The sequence below is a fragment of the Malus sylvestris genome, chromosome 11, assembly GCF_916048215.2.
Source record: "Malus sylvestris chromosome 11, drMalSylv7.2, whole genome shotgun sequence".
NCBI lineage: Eukaryota > Viridiplantae > Streptophyta > Magnoliopsida > Rosales > Rosaceae > Malus > Malus sylvestris.
In genome coordinates this window covers 37,507,459-37,524,562 of record NC_062270.1, presented here as the reverse complement: position 1 = coordinate 37,524,562, position 17,104 = coordinate 37,507,459, and the positions used below count along the sequence as shown (strand labels likewise).

The window sequence follows — 17,104 nt, the reverse complement described above, 5'->3', positions numbered from 1 at the left end:
GTTTAAGTATTTAACTATTTTCAATCTTTGCCCTCAAGATTTTTTTGGTCAGACCCTTTCTTTGGTCTTAAGTTTAAGGACTTCACCTTCAGTATTGAACAGTGTCTGTATAAAGTGATTTTGTCTTTGCATCATTCGTGCCCCTATCCAGCCCCTATCCAGCGAAAGCCATCCGGAATGCACCTAGTATCATCTGACAATAAGATAATTTGTCTTCTCACGCACTGGATGCTTTACGTATTGCCTTGGAGGAAAATGTAGCATTATCATGATGTGCTTTTGATTAGAATTTCTGAATCTCAAACAACGACTCACTTTGGCAGGTGTTGGAGATTATTTATGCTCAAATTGTGGAATCACGGTCTCCTTGACGCACGGACCATGAACAGCTGTAACATAATTCTTGAACAATGTCAAAGCCTGGCGTCGGAACCCCAAAGTTGAACGAGATTATTTTGTTGCCGCCATTTTGTATTATGTTTGCTTATTTCATAGTTGGGCTGAAAGATTTTTCCATGCCTATTGCCTTTGTTGTAATGAGCTGTATGCGATTTTCCAGATGAATGTAGGAACTGTACTATATGTATCCATGTATCCTAACATGAGAGAAAACACAGCAAAGATATTCCAATAAATGTCTTAAAAATTTTTAAGTTCTTTCTTAACGGTGATTTAGTGTTCAGGTTATGTTTTAGTTACCTTTTATTTCAAATAATTTATTCATGCTATATGAATAAAACTAACTAAATTGATAATAACCAGGAATAATTGCAATTTGAGTCTATGCATAATAGAAAGATAAAGAGTACCAATTTTGGTGCAGACTTAGGTTTAGTCAAGTTGGTTAGAGGAGCTTGTTCTCTTTCTTTACATTCAAAGTTCGAGTCTTTATTTTTGTAGTATAGACGAATTGTGTAGAATATTTTTTAAAAAGTGTGTCCTTTCTAGGGGGGAACCTATTTGTCCCTCCATTTGAGATTAACGTATCTTTATTGTACAAACATCATATTCGAATTGTTCTTTTTTTTTTTTTAATCATCATCATCTAAAGATCATCATTGCACAAAATTATTTAATTTGGAGATTATTAGCCATCCTTGCATGTGAAAATCAATTGACGACTTTGATATAAAGCCGTATCATCATATTAAATTGCACATTTGTTGATGCATATGAATTATTTGGAGAAATTTTTCAATGTATCGGATCACCACCACGCGATGTTGCGATTTCACTAATTAAAATTATAGCACGTGTGTTTATTTACTTTTTATTAATATACACTAAAATTGAGACAACAATTTTATCCTTATCCATGTTATAAAAAAATTTCGGTTATTAACGCATCATTATGATGTGCTAACCATTAAATTTGTCCTAAGTCACGGAGATTTTTAGTAGATCGGAAAGACAACCTGATACACTTATAAGTGTCTTAATCCTATTGGTTGGTGGTTTTTTTTATTTTACTTTTTTATTTATTTTTTAACTTTTCAATCAATTGAATTATTACACTTAATATTATCGGTCGTGTACCCAGCACACTGGAAAAACATATACCTGCAAATGCCACCTGGATCCCTACACCTCCATGCAAACTGACACGAAGCCATCCTCTTACGTACAACACCACCGTTTTACATGTGGATCAAGACTGGATATAAGGTGCTTACAGGGAACAAGCATTTTCCACACCATTCAAACAAGTTCCTCATCACCAAAACTCCATCTCTCTCTTTACTTCCCCTCTCTTTCTCGCTACAGGTTAATGGAAGCCTCACTGGGCAGTGTTGCCCTAACTGTTGTTTTGGTTAGCATTGTAGCATGGGCATGGAGTTTGCTGAATTGGGTGTGGTTCAGGCCAAAGAAATTGGAAAGATACCTGAGGCAACAAGGCTTGGGGGGCAACTCCTACAGACTTTTGTTTGGAGACTTGAAAGAAAGCTCCATGATGCACAAACAAGCAAGATCCAAACCCATGGAATTTTTGATCGGCGGGTCCACCCTACTCTAACGACACTGATATTATCAATGTCCCCAACTTAACCACATACCCAATCCGTCAGGTGTGAGGTTTTATCACAAAATATCTCTGTATTAGTTAGAGTGGGTAATACCATTTAAACCCCTTGGGTTTTCTTCACCCCACCGATGTGGGACAGTTTAACATGTATGTATGTATGTATACTAATTAGTATTGTGAACTCTCACGGTATGCCAAATATTTGATTACATTCATATCACCATGCATGTGTAGAACTCTTATAAGTTAAACATGACGTGGATTAGTTAATTAAACAAAAACTAAAATTTGCAGGTCAGAATTCTTTTATTTGGATGGGGCCCACCCTGAGGGTGAACATTTTGAATCCAGAAGATTTGAGAGATGTCTTAAACAGATACGATGATTTTCGGAAGCCACTTAGTAATCCAATTACAAGGGTACTTTCACAGGGACTCGTAAATATTGATGGTGAGAAATGGACGAAACACAGAAAGATTATCAACCCAGCATTCCATATAGAGAAGCTAAAGGTATTGTACTGTATATTTCCAACATGCATTCAAGTTTCTTGAGCTTTCGTTTTCTTCTGTTCCTTTTTTGCATGAACAATTCCCGGAGATCTAATTAACAATTGTGTGTATTTTATAAGTAACTAGCCTCCCTGTCGTTTTTCATTGTTCATATACTCCACCAGCACTATGAACAATTCTTGAAGATCTATATATATTGGTGATAAAGTGATAATTAATAATTTTTCTCATATTGCAGGTTATGGTACCGACATTTTACCAAAGTTGTAGCGAGATGATTGACACATGGGAGAACTTGGTCGCCAACGAGGGTTTATATGAGTTGGATGTGTGGCCTTGGCTTCAGAGTTTGGCAGGCGATGTGATTTCTCGATCTGCATTTGGAAGTAGCTATGAAGAGGGAAAGAAAATATTCGAACTGCTGAAAGAGCATGCGAGAATTGGTGCAACACTTCTAAGAAGAAGCTTAACAAGTGTCTATATCCCAGGATGGAGGTAAAATTTAACTTTTTTTATTGGAAAAAGAAAAAAAAATTACTACTAATGTAACAAGTTCAACATTTGTGCAGGTTTCTACCATCAAAAATGAACAAGAGGATGAAGGAAATTAATAAAGAGATAAGAGTGTTAATCATGGATATTATAAACAAAAGAGAGGGGACGATTAAGGCAGGTGACAATATTAATAAAGATGATTTATTGGGTGTGCTTTTGGAATCCAACTCCAAGGAAATTAAAGAACATGGGAACAACAAAAACGTTGGAATGAGTATTGAAGAAGTGATTGAGGAGTGTAAGCTGTTTTACTTTGTCGGGCAAGAGACCACTGCAGCATTGCTTGTTTGGGCAATGGTTTTACTAAGCCACATTCAGAATTGGCAAAATCGAGCAAGAGAAGAAGTCCTGCAGGTTATTGGAAGCAATAACACACCAAGCTTTGATGCTCTAATGCACCTACATGTTGTAAGTGTCTAATGTTTTCTTGTAAACTAATTATATGTATAAACTTGTAATTTGAATGTTTTATATCGCTTACATGAAATAATTAGCTGCACCTATAATATGCCCCAGGTGACCATGATCTTACTGGAAGTTCTGAGATTATACCCACCGGGTGTTGAGATGTCTAGAATCACTCACAAGAAAACACAACTTGGGAAATTATCATTACCAGCTGGAGTCGACGTCTATGTACCCATACTTCTTGTTCACCATGACAAAGAATTGTGGGGTGACGATGCAGATGAGTTCAAACCAGAGAGGTTTTCAGGAGGAGTTTCATAGGCAACAAACAACAGATTCACATACTTCCCTTTTGGCGCTGGTCCGTGGATTTGCATTGGCCAAAATTTTGCTATGATGGAATCAAAACTTGCCTTATCATTGATCTTACAACACTTTACCTTCGAGCTCTCTTCATCCTATGCTCATGATCCTTTAACATACGCAACTCTTCAACCTCAATCTGGTGCTCACGTAATTTTACGTAAATGTCGTTATTAGTTTTGTTGTATCGATGTTTGACATTAAAGTTCTAAACCATGTATTGTGTTGTTATGCATATATTTTCTCTAAATAGAACTTTGCCGCCTAATATGTCTTGCATCTTATTTCTAGCAGCTGCTACATAAGAATGAGCTAGATATAGATAGGGCATAGTGACGCAGTGAGTTCAGCTTCGCCTGTGATGCAAGACGTAGCCTCCAGTAAGAATATTTTAATAACCTAATGTGGTGCACATGATATGGTCCTAGTGTTTAATGGATATTATTGTGAAGGGTGATAAATAATTATGAGTTTCAAGGAAATAGGTTCTCTTTACCTATAACAATGCGCATACCCATATAGTGTTGCACTAACGAAAAACACGTATTAGGGTTTTAACGTGCAAGCAAGGCTAAAGAGAGAACCTAATTTTCTCCACACCGACGGCTCATCTACAGAACGTTCAAGATAAAGGTTGTAGATGATATTTAACGACTAGTTATCAAGTTATGTGATTTATGTCTTCCCCATTAATTGTGTGAATATCATGGAGTTCAAGATTTTGGCTCATAAATTGAGTCTTATGACTTTACCCAATTTTAAGTTGGGTTTTTATTACAAATGGTCTCTGAAATTGAAAATCAATCAATGTAGTCCCTGAAAATAGGTGCCCCAAATCAATGTGGTATTTCTGTCACAATTCTATTAAAAATTATGTTAAGTGCTGATGTGGCACATAAATGGGCCCCACAAGTCCTTTTTTCTTACAAATGGTCCTTAAAATTGACCCACGACATCAAAATGGTCCCTAAAATTGACTCGTAACATCAAAATGGTCCCTGAAATTGAAAATTGATCAATGCAGTCCCACAAGTAAGTGTCTCAAATCAATGTAGTTCTTTTGTCACAATACTATTATGTGCTGATGTGATACATAAATGGGTCACACAAGTCTAATTAAATTAAAAAAAAATTAGAAATAGGCTTAATAATTTAGTAGTTAATAAAAAAATTGTCAACTCAAAAACCCAGTCATGCAATCACCTCTGATCCCAGTCGACATTTCTCTACCTCATTCGCTCTCTATTCTCTAAAAGAAATCTCAATACACCTATCTTTACACATTTCGACACCCTTCACTGAATTGAACCTAGATCGAGATCACCTTTGGTGATGGCTTGACCCATTAGCAACAACTATTGGAACATCACCATTAACATTTAGGCGATTAATATCCTCACAACCTTTATCTTGAAGAGCTTGTTTGCGCTTTCCAGGTGGTCTAGTGATGCAAAGAACGACAAGGTCTGACTTGAGATAACGAGGTTATAACCGAGGTGCATCCATTATTGGTTGAAAACTATTTCCATACCCCCTCTTAGGCCTTGGTTAAGTCTTGTGCCCTTGAGAATTTATGAAATGGATCTTTTTTCGGAGTAGGCCTACTATAAGAAAAAAAAAATTCATTGTGCAAAAAGGTATTTAGACAACTTATTTTAATTAATTATTAAACCCACATCAGCACATAACAATTTTTTTTTTACAGAATTGTGGCAGAAAAATCATATTGATTTGCGACACCTATTTTCAAGGACTACATTGATTGATTTTCAATTTGAGGGACCATATTGATGGTGTGGGTCAATTTCAGGGATCATCTTGATTGTATGGGTCAATTTCAGGGACTATTTGTGATAAAAACCTATAAATATTGTGGGGCCCATTTATGTGCCACATCAGCACTTAATGGATTTTTTAACAGAATTGTGACGGAATGACCACATTGATTTGCGACACCTATTTTCAGGGATTACATTGATTGATTTTTAATTTCAGGGACCATCTTGATGATGATGGTCAATTTCAAGGACTATTTGTGATAAAAACCCTTTTAAGCTTACATGTTGTATGCTCTGATAACTCTTATGATTTTCCATTAATATTTAGAGTTTAATTTATTCCGTACCAGTTTTCATGATTGGTGATTTTGATTACATATCACAACAATCCGTCGGGTAAAATTCGTTGCAAATGGTAATTTTTGATAGTGTATCTATAGCAACTTTACTGTATGTGTATATACTCAAACGTCGCGTGGAGTAATCTTTGATGAACAATTTCATACGTGGGTGTTTAAAATGATTTCTCACTTTGGTTTGGCCTGACATGAATAAAGATTATTAGAACTTTTCGTTTGGGTCTTTTCCCTTTTTTGCTATATGAAGGATGTATTATCATGTGTGTCGTAAACAACGTTATTATAGGAATGCGATTGTGTAAATTAGAAATAGGAATTTAGTAGGTGTTTGTAGAGATCAAATCCTTTAAGACTTGTATTACTTGTAAGTAAGAGGTTTTAGGTTTGATTTCACCAAATGTGAATTTGAACAACATTATTACTAGCCCATTGTGAGGCTCAACCGACCTCCTCCCCCTTAGTGTATATAATATTATTGTTCAAAAAAGAAAAAAGAAAAAAAGCAACTCTAACCCTAATCCCTTTGATCTTTATTTTTATTTCATACTTTGTATAATGAGATTACTATGCTTCGTTATATGCAAATTACTTGTCGATGTATGTGTGGGTATATCAAAAAAAGAAAAGAAAAAAAAAGGATTTTAAAAGAGTAATATTACATTTATCACCTATTTGCATCATCTCTCTAATAGAGATAGGACCTGCCAATACATTTGGGTCTTATCTTTATTAGAGAGATGGTAAGAATAGCTATTTTTATTTCAAAAATCCTAAAATCCGTAGTAGCCGTAACTTGAAGACGCGCCCCATGGCAAGAGGATGAGCCATGCCAAGCAACGAGCCAAGTTACCAAACCCTAGCCCTGGCCTAGACAACACATCGTTTTTTTTTACGGTAGTGTTCCTAACCTCTAGACGCCAAGGCCACCCTATCTTCTCGCCATAAACCGAGAAAATCCTACATCTGTGAGGACTAGCTAGTCAACATGATGCCAGAAGCCGCCGTCCCATGATGGTGGGGTCGTCTATGACGACTGGAATCCAAGAGATTACCCAAAGAATCTCATTGGATTAGGGCATCCTAAGGGCACCCGTAACATCTCCGAGGTCGGTGCACCTCGCCACCATCATGTGTGACGATGTCGGCATCGAAATAGGTGGAGGACCATCATGTGTGACGATTTCGGCATTGAAATGGGGTGTACCGAATGGACCTAAGACCTTTGGGCCTCCTGAAGCGGGTCAATCACGTGGCGGAGCCATAAATCCAGGTTGGGAAGGTCTTTAAGCTAGATCATCATTAAACAAAATATAAGGGAGAAAATTTAGAGATTTTTTTTGTACTGGCATGAATAATTATTCTGATGCAACCTTATTTTACACTATGGGGTGAAAGTTTGAGCTAAATCATATAATAAGTCCATAAAAATAATTTGATATCAAACTCGCTATTCACATGAGTCAAACCTAAGTCCTTCTAGTGTTAAGTGAAAAAAAAAAAACACATAATGCTTACATTGGCATGGGTCTTTATAAACTAAAGAAAAGGATGAACCTATAGAGTTTTTATGAGTTTAATTAGTATTGGGAAAATTATACAATAAACATAAAACTAATTGTTGAACACATGGCGGCCAAACTGTCAATACAATGGACCTTTATTTATAACAGAATTAGTTTTTTTTCAACACAATTGATCCTTCATGCAGTTTGGATATACTTGTGTTATAACAGTTTTGTAAAACAACGTGCTATATGCTATATGGTAGGAGCTGCAGAACGGGTCTGGGACTGTCATGGCCCCATTGTGGCTCAGCCACTGATCCGATTATAATTACCGTGAACCTGAAGTTCGCAAATTCTATTGTGCAGACTATCTGTTTGGACCAACGTAAACTGTTGAATTTTATCTAAACGGCTCACATCAGCCAATTAAGCTTAGCGTGAAACCAGGTCATAAATGACCCATTAATTATTGGCCTACAGAATTGGACAATAGTTACAAAAATTGAATTTGTAACTTCCCCGTGAGTTTACTTTGTCGTCTCCCTCTGCCCAACACTTACACGCGAATTCAAAAAATTTCGTTCGAGTTTCACACTGTCTCTGACGGCGTCTTCCACACCGCGTCTTCGAAACCGACAGTGGCATACTTCGTTTTAAACTGTTCCGACACAAAAGACGCACCTTAATTCGTTCGCAGCTTGTGCTGAGGAATGACAGCCTACTTACTTCCTCCAAATCGATTGCCTACCTGCTTCCTTCAAATCGACGACAAACTTGCTTCCTCCAAATCGACGTCATAGTTCCTTCCCTTAAAGTCACTTTGAAATTTCGGGTTGTTGATTTGGTGACTTTGAAATTTTGGAACCCTGGTAAGTAAACTTTTTATTTATGTTCAATTTTTTTAAAATTAATTTAGCGTTCATGGTTAATTATTCATGATTGTTGATGAAGTTTGTTGAAATTTGAGATTGATACAGGTTTATGAATACTTGTTGAAAGTTGTGTTTAGGTTTTATACTGTTAAATTTGGTTGAGATGGAGTTATATTTTTAACTTGGTTGAGTTGTGTTGATGAAAACTTGTTTAAATTTATGAATACTTGTTGACATGTTGTGTTTAGGGTTTATATTGTTGACTTGGGTTGAGTTGGACTTATAGTTGACCTGGGTGAGTTGCGTTGATGAAACTTGGATGTAAGCTCAGATGACTTGGGTGAGTTGCGTTGATGAAACTTGGATGTAAACTCAGATACAAACTCGGATGTCAAATTAATTTATTGTTAAATAACATGTGGCCTTATCAGGTGCTGCCACCTAAGTTTTGCAAGAGTTTGGACCAATCAAAATGCATCACATATTTGGGTTGTGTACAACCAAATTTCGATACTACCCTTGTGGGTATTTTTTGGATGATGCCTTGTGACACGTAATGAAATAATACCCTAAACCCTAGTGATGACATAGAAGCTGTCACATGGCAGTGAGAATAAGAAGTTATATGTGTTTTTCTTGAGAATAAAATCAGAGAAAAATCGTAAAAATATTCTAAAATTGATACAGATTCCTTGAAACATGCTCGTCGTTTTGATACTGAATCATATATTCGATAAAATACAATATACGGTGTAAAATTCATATAAAATCATACAAAACTGAAAAATTATCCGAAAATTGCCACAAACTCCTTGAACCGTGCTGAAATGAGCATATATGGAAGCCATTGTGAATTTGCCAATTTTTCTTTCCATGGTGTTTGAACGAGAGTCCAGTCTAATTTTATGGCCTGACACACCATAGTATTATTTCTTTTCTTTAGCACGTGTTCTTAACAGCGTCGCACTAAATTCAGAAAGGGATCTTCTCCGGATCCCTTTCACCTAATCCTCTTCATCAAACAATCCGAGTTCTTAAAATTTGATTTAACGGCTAAAGTTATTATAACTTTTAAAGTGGGCTCGTGTTTTTAGCAGTTGGATCAAATTTCAAGGCCCCAGATTATTTGATGAGAAGGATTAGGTGAAAAGAATCTGGATAGGACCCCTTTCTAGTAAATTATTATTTCCCTTAGTAATTGCATTTGTATCATAAGTCTGTAACTACTATGGTATGACTATATACTAGTATAATCAGAAGTCTGTAACAGTTACTATGGTATGACTATATATTGGTATAATCATAAGTTTGTAACAGTTGCTATATTAGCCGCACTACAAAAAAATATGAGCACTGTACACAAAAAATTAAATGTGCCCTATGAAGTCAAAGGACACCAACATATGTGCCCATAGAACAAAAGCAACAATGCATCAACTAAAATATTATTGTGCCCTCTATGGCTGTGCAGTTTTGTCAAAGGGCACTGTTACACCCCATCCCAATTTAAATTGTATTTTCACGTAGTTTTGTCAATGCATCAACTAAAATATTATTGCTTTTAAAATTATTTTTGGGTCTTAATAGTTATGCCCAGAGGGCCCACCTTGCTTTTGTGTCCCCGATTTCTCTTCTCTCTCAATTCTCTCTTTTCCCTCTCTCTCATCTCTACCCGTGCTCTTTCTCTGCAATCTCTCCTTCTCCCCGTGAACCCACACACCCTCACTTCCACACCACATCAACGAAGACGATACCACCCATCACCAACACTCGGACCTTCATTCTCTCCCTCACATCTCCGGTCTATTTTTGGCACTATGCACAGTCACTGTGCAGGTGTTTTCCAATAAAGGTAAGTTGAACCACTCTTCCATCTTTCTCCCTGGTAGTCTAGAAGGCTTAGTGGTTGCTAAAAAGGGGTTTTTGGTGAAGGTTTAAACGTGAAAACAGCTCGGGGAGCATTCTCCATATTTTTCGGTGAGCACTATCACTTTCGAGATAATTTTCGGCCAAACCATGGCGAGTTGGCTGGCATGCAAGGTATCAATCTTTTCATCTCGTCGAGTACTACAACTTTTATTTTTGTTTCACTCAATTTCATTGAGTATTGAAGAAGTTATACTCATTTGAATCTTACCAAGTTTCCGGCGCCCTCCGAGGATTAACCACGGCGAGCTAGACATCCTGTAAGGTACTATTATCTTCTTCTCTTCGAGGGCTACAACTTTCGTTTTGAATCACTTGATTTCGTTCAGGTTTGACAAAGTTCTGGCCGTTTAAAGGTTGTGCATTTTCCGGCCGATTTCCGGATTTCTCTTCCATTGGGTCCGGCGACCCACCAAACCCAAGCCCTTTGGGCCTTCCCTACAGAGCCCAACCCTTTTGGTTGTGAGGCCTTTGGGTTGTGAGTGTGTGTGTGTGTGTGTGTGAGTGTATGTGTGTGTGTGTTGTGTGTGGATTTGGGCTTAAGCCCAAACCACCCATTTTGTACCTAACCTATCCAAAACCAAAACCCAATAGATTCTAACCTTATTCAACCTAAACCTAAACCCTAATCTGGATTTCAAGCCTAAAACCTGTTAGACCTAATTTGACCGTTGACTTTAGGGTTGACTTTTTGGGTTTTCGTCCGGGACCCTTCTTAGGGTAATTCGACGTTCTGAATCCGTTTCCAATGTCCGTTTTCCCAAATTCAATTGCTATTATATAGTTTTATTTATTGGACTCTTTATGTGCTTAGGGGCAATTATTGTGACTTTCCGTCTTCGCTAATGGCGCAACTTTTGGCAACTAAGTACTGTGAGTGGACCCTTTCTAAAATTACATTTTATAGTTTAATTGCATAAACGATTAGCATGCCTACGAGTTTATGGTTTGATTTATGTGAAGTCTGTTTATTAAATATATTGATTTTCGTCTTGTGTTTTTGGTGAGGAATCAATTGTTGGCCTATATTGAGCTATATTTTGATATATCGTATTTTCTATAAAAACCATGATCTGGTAGACTATCTGATGGATGAAGATAGGATGCTAGAACATGTTTTAGAAACCCCTCTTTATAGTATAGACGATGGATGACTTTATACTATGAAGTGGTTATTTATGAGAGGCGTAACTATTTGTGCGTACCTAGAGGACACTATGCCGCTTGGGGTGAGGATCTGGTGTTGGCATTTAGGCCGGGAGAAATAATCCCTAACTACGGGCTAAGGGACATGAAGCAGGCATTGGGCTGGGAGTTAGTAATCTCTGGCTACGGGCGCAGAGACCACAAAGTAGGTATTGGGCCAGGAGTTATATTTATAAAGTGATCTTTCTAGCAGCACACCGAGCTTACGAGACGATCTATGATACGTTTACTGTTTTGATTTCCGCGATGTTGTTCCGCGATATGACTTTTGAGATATTTTTGGCATGCTAGGATTTTTATTAAATCCATCACTTATTATGCTAGTAGTTTTCATTATATATAAACTGTGGGGGTTGGTATATTGATAACTGTTTTATTATATATATATATATATATATATATATGAACTTGGTCCACTTACCTTTGTTTTGTGCCCCCATTCAGGACTTAGGATCAAGGCACCTAATCCCGGCGTCAAGACACTTCCGCAGCAGCATCTTTGAATCCTCTCGATGTAGGACCCACTTCTTTATTCATTCAATTTTATCTTAATTCTTTTTAGTGATTAGGTTTAGTTGTATGCTCTGAGCACGTTCCTAATTTATTATTTCATTGTATTTTAAATTTCTAACCCTTATTCATTTCTTATTCTTAGCTTTTGTATCAATTAATGGCTTTTGTCACCCTCGGATGTCGGCCAGCAAGTGTTTATCCTGGTATTCGGGGAATATCAGGGTCGGGGCGTGTCAGATTGGTATCAGAGCGTGGTTTGTTTAGAGCATACTTAGGATTCTCTTCTATTCTCGTAAAGTGTCAGTTTTGACATCATTTGGATGTCAGGACTTCTAGATTTGGTGTTATTCGGAGCAGTTGTGCGAACCTTTCTTTGTTTGAATTGTCACCTTCTGGTTGAAAAACAAGAATTCTTGTCGGGATTGTGCCTCAAGTGACGTGTTTGTTTTGTTAGACGACTTTTAACATCGGATCGATACTCAGTGACGTGTTTTAGAAATCTCAATTTGAGGAATTCTGGTTAAAACCAGCCGTTGATCCAAAATGGCGATGCCACTCTGCAACATGCGTTTCCTAGGAATTGTAGGTAAAGTTGGCTCTACATCGAAATCTTTGGATTGGCGGTACGAATTGGTTAAGACCAATCGAGGTTCTGAATCGATGGTGTCACTCTATGACATGTGTTACCTAGGAATGGCGGGCAAGGTCACATCTATGTGGAAACTACTTAAGACATTTGACATGCATGTTGGAGAAAACAAGTAAACGTTGGTTGTGATGAAATCTGGAAAGTGTTAGTTGGAATTGGAATCAACATTCTTGAACTCGTTTCCATTGAGGAAATTCGTGTGGATCTTTGGTACAAGTCCTCGACGATTATTCTATCGATAATCTTCTTGATTTCTCTAGCGATGAAGTCAAGTTCCTTAACCGTTGACCGTCAGCTTTACACCAAATTCTTCGAGTGTTGATTTTGTTTACATTAATTGCTTTTCTTGGGAAACTCCTCGGTAACAGACGTTCTCATCAATTTCTAAAAGGAGTTGCAATTCTTATTGTTGTCGTAGTTGGAATTAGATGATGAAGATCCAAACTTGTTTGGATAAACAGATTCCTTAAACTTCACCTAGGTTTGGTACTCGGTGAAAAACCCTAGCTCCTTGTCCATGTACTTTTCGATAGAGATGGACTTAGGTTCTCGCTTGTAGCCCAACTGATCAGTACTCTTGTCCACTAAATGTTCAGCCTTGTAATTTTCAGTTTAATGGCTTGAGACTCTACCATATTCATCATTGTATGAAGATTGAGCTTTACTCTGAACTTCTCTGGACTCAATGAGCTTTGGTTTGCGCAAGAGCATCACTTTAAGGTAGCCAATCGTGTCACTGCATGCATACGCAGGCTGCTTTGTATCTTTCTTCTTCGTCATTCTGCTGATTCAGAGGCTCTATGTTTAATTTTTGAACTTTGAAACAGCTCTCACAAAGTATTGTGAATTTCAAAATTTCTTTAGCGTCATCAAATCTTATCAACAGTTCTTAACTATTCTTTAGCTTAGACCTAATTCCTTTTTGGCTAAGAAACCAGTTGACCATACTATGATGATTTGCAAAATAATCATAAATAGTGACTTCTATTTCTGCATTTTCACCTTCCTTTGCTTATTCGTCTCTCATTGTGAAACTGGATCATTCTGTCGGCATGGTTTCTAGTTCAAATCTCGATATATTGTACTCTGGATTGTAATGGACTTGTTTTGACTCTCAAATTCTGGAGTATTATCTCAGCCTTTCCGACATGGTTTCTCGCTCAATTAGTGAGGAATTCATGATCAATGGATTTGGCGGAAGTGTGTGCCCAATTCTTATCAAATTGGACAGGAATATTAGGAGTATAATCTTTTCACAAGTTTACCAGACTTACCAGAAAGAGTTCCATGTGGGTATGAGGTTTCAGCAGATTGCATCAATATCTTCATGTTGAATTGAATGGTCACCACTCATTATCTTGCTACAATTCATAACCATTATATCTTACTCTGGTATACCTTTTTGATGATGTGATGTGTTCGCCTCAACGCAGCTTTCCACTACCTCTCACTAGGATCCTTTAGTTCGAGAGCACATGGGTGTGAGGTTCGAGCAATCTTTTAGTAAGAGTTGGTTGAAGGTTTTAGTACTGAAGGTCAGCATATTGTATCACCATCTTACTAGAATTCATAGGCATCATATCGGTTATTTTCCAACGATATGTGTTTGTCTCAACGCATATTTCCACTGCTTCACTTTTGAACCTTATTGTTGTGAGTACGTGGTTGTTAAAACATTTCTAGCAGATTTGTTTGGTGCATTCTGGGATGGCACTACAGGACGGTCGAAGCGAGAATTGGATAATCTTTACACTTATCTCAAAAGGTGTGTACTCTTTTTTGTTTTTAGGTTGACCATTTGCGAGTCGTTCTTCTTTCTACTAACTTTGACCTTGGTTGACTAGAAATATGCAACTAAGCAAAAATGGAGAGGTGGATTGAGCACTACAACAGTTCCCAAGAGATACTGCGTGTTGAGGAAGATGACTTCTTGCTTTTTGCTTGCTTAGTTCGAGTTTTTGGGTCTACTTTTAACATGGTAGCCACTTCTATTGAATCCCAAGGTACAGTTAAAACTGAAGAGAATTTGATGCTTGGTGCTGGATAAAGTGTTACGACTACATTTTCTGTTTTGTTCGGTTTGGTGTATGGCACTTTTTACGACATGGTACAAGAGTTTTTCACGGACAATATTGGTTGACAGAAAAGTCTTGCGAACTTGTATTTGGATGATCGATCCTACGATATGGGAAATTGTACACCTTTGAGAAATTACTACTTTCTTATCAAGACAACAAATGTGAGGTCGATATTGTGGGTTGCAGACTATGATATCGATAGCTTATTTGTTGGGTTCATTAAGCAAGTGGGCGGGAAGACTCGTCTACGACAGTTGTTACGGATTTTTGATTCTTGGAGCTCGACCTAAAGACACATCTGTTCTCAGAGTACATAACGTTTCGAATTCTTGGGTAAGACCCACTCTCATTTTTCAGTTTTGGTTTTCAGTATAAGTATTTTAACTTCATTTACTCTAGTTAATTGTTTTGACATTACAAATGTTTTTGGAAAAGTATTTCTATTTTCATTTTTAAGTTGATTTGAGTTTTCAACCTATATGTTATTACTTATCTATTTTGATGTTATTGTATTTTACATACATATTTTTGACCTTACGTTAATATGCGTTTTCGACTTTATATCTTTATAAAGTATGTTTTCTACTTTCACACTGTTGAGAATGAAAGTAAGAGTTTGGAGGCATGATAGAGGATTTTGCAACCCACTCGCGACGGTGTGGCATATTCTCTTTGATGCACCCACTCTGACTTGATTTCTCTTTATACATATATTCTTCTTCCTATTTTCGAGTATTTCAGTTTAGTAAATGATTTTAAATTTCGAAGATGAAATTCTTTTAAGGGGGGTAGATTGTTACACCCCACCCCTAATTTAAATTGTATTTTCACTAAGTTTGAGTTTATCTTGCTTTTAAAATTGTTTTTGGGTCTTAATACGTGTGCCCAGAGGGCCCACCTTGCTTTTGTGTCCCCGATTTCTCTTATCTCTCAATTCTTTCTTTTCCCTCTCTCTCTCATCTCTACTCGTGCTCTTTCTCTACACTCTCTCCTTCTCCCCGTGAACCAACCCACACACCCTCACTTCCACACCACATCAACGAAGACGACACCACCCATCACCAACACTCAGACCTTCATTCTCTCCCTCACCTCTCCGGTCTATTTTTTGCACTATGCACAGTCATTGTGCAGGTGTTTTCCAACAAAGGTAAGTTGAACCACTCTTCCATCTTTCTCCCTGGTAGTCTAGAAGGCTTAGTGGTTGTTAAAAAGTGGTTTTTGGTGAAGGTTTAAACGTGAAAACAGCTCGGGGAGCATTCTCCATATTTTTCGACGAGCACCATCACTTTCGAGATAATTTCCGGCCAAACCACAGTGAGTTGGCAACAGTGAAAGGTATCAATCTCTTTATGTCATCGAGTACTACAACTTTCCTTTTTGTTTCACTCAATTTCATTGAGTATTGAAGAAGTTATACTCATTTGAATCTTACCCAGTTTCCGGCGACCTTCGAGGGTTTCAAGGCATTTTTTGGCCAAACCAAGGCTCGTTAGACGTCATGTGAGGTAACATTCTCTTCGTCTCTTTGAGGGCTACAACTTTTGCTTTTGAATAACTTGATTTCGTTTAGTTTTGACAAAGTTATGGCCATTTAAAGGTTGTGCATTTTCCTGCCGATTTCTGGCTTTCTTTCCCATTGGGTCCGGCGACCCACCAAACCTAAGCCATTTGGGCCTTCCCTGCCGAGCCCAACCCTTTTGGTTGTGAGGCCTTTGGGTTATGAGTGTGTGTGTGTGAGTGTGTGTGTGTGTGTGTGTGTGTTGTGTGTGGATTTGGGCTTAAGCGCAAACCACCCATTTTGTACCTAACCTATCCAAAACCAAAACTCAATAGATCCTAACCTTATTTCAACCTAAACCTAAACCCTAATCGGCATTTCAAGCCTAAAACCCATTAGACCTAATTTGACCGTTGACCGAGGGTTAACGTTAACTTTAGGGTTGACTTTTTGGGTTTTCGTTCGGGACCCTTCTTAGTGTAATTCAACGTTCTGAATCCGTTTCCAATGTCCATTTTCCCCAATTCAATTGCTATTATATAGTTTTATTTATTGGACTCTTTATGTGCTTAGGGGCAATTATTGTGACGTTTCCGTCTTCGCTAGTGGCGTAGCTTTTGGCAACTAAGTACTGTGAGTGGACCCCTTCTAAAATTACATTTTATAGTTTAATTGCATAAATGATTAGCATGCCTACGTGTTTATGATTTGATTTATGTGAAGTCTGTTTATTAAATATATTGATTTTCGTCTCGTGTTTTTGGTGAGGAATCAATTGTTGGCTTATATTGAGCTATATTTTGATATATCGTATTGTCTATAAAAACCATGATCTAGTAGACTATTTGATGGATGA

At 37.5% G+C, this 17,104-nt stretch overlaps 2 protein-coding genes and 1 pseudogene across 7 annotated transcripts in view; all 3 read left to right on the top strand.

The window, feature by feature from the left end:
- Nucleotides 1-17,104, top strand: part of LOC126590056 (polycomb group protein EMBRYONIC FLOWER 2-like) — a 44,397-nt gene that overhangs the window by 8,001 nt on the left and 19,292 nt on the right. For 5 of the 6 annotated variants that reach the window (XM_050255540.1, XM_050255539.1, XM_050255543.1 and 2 more), the window contains one exon: nucleotides 324-653. The exons of the other annotated variant lie outside the window; for it this stretch is intronic. In XM_050255540.1, coding sequence (XP_050111497.1) covers nucleotides 324-444 — 121 coding nt within the window. In that variant the 3' untranslated portion in view covers nucleotides 445-653. Of the gene's footprint in view, nucleotides 1-323; nucleotides 654-17,104 lie in introns of those variants that run through there. 6 annotated transcript variants of the gene reach the window in all.
- Nucleotides 1,709-4,106, top strand: LOC126590070 (cytochrome P450 CYP72A219-like; annotated as a pseudogene).
- LOC126590057 (cytochrome P450 CYP72A219-like) overlaps nucleotides 1,716-17,104 on the top strand; it is a 38,279-nt gene continuing 22,890 nt past the window's right edge. The window contains exon 1 of the mRNA XM_050255545.1: nucleotides 1,716-1,764. The gene's annotated coding sequence lies outside the window, so the exon portion shown is untranslated. The remainder of the gene's footprint in view (nucleotides 1,765-17,104) is intronic.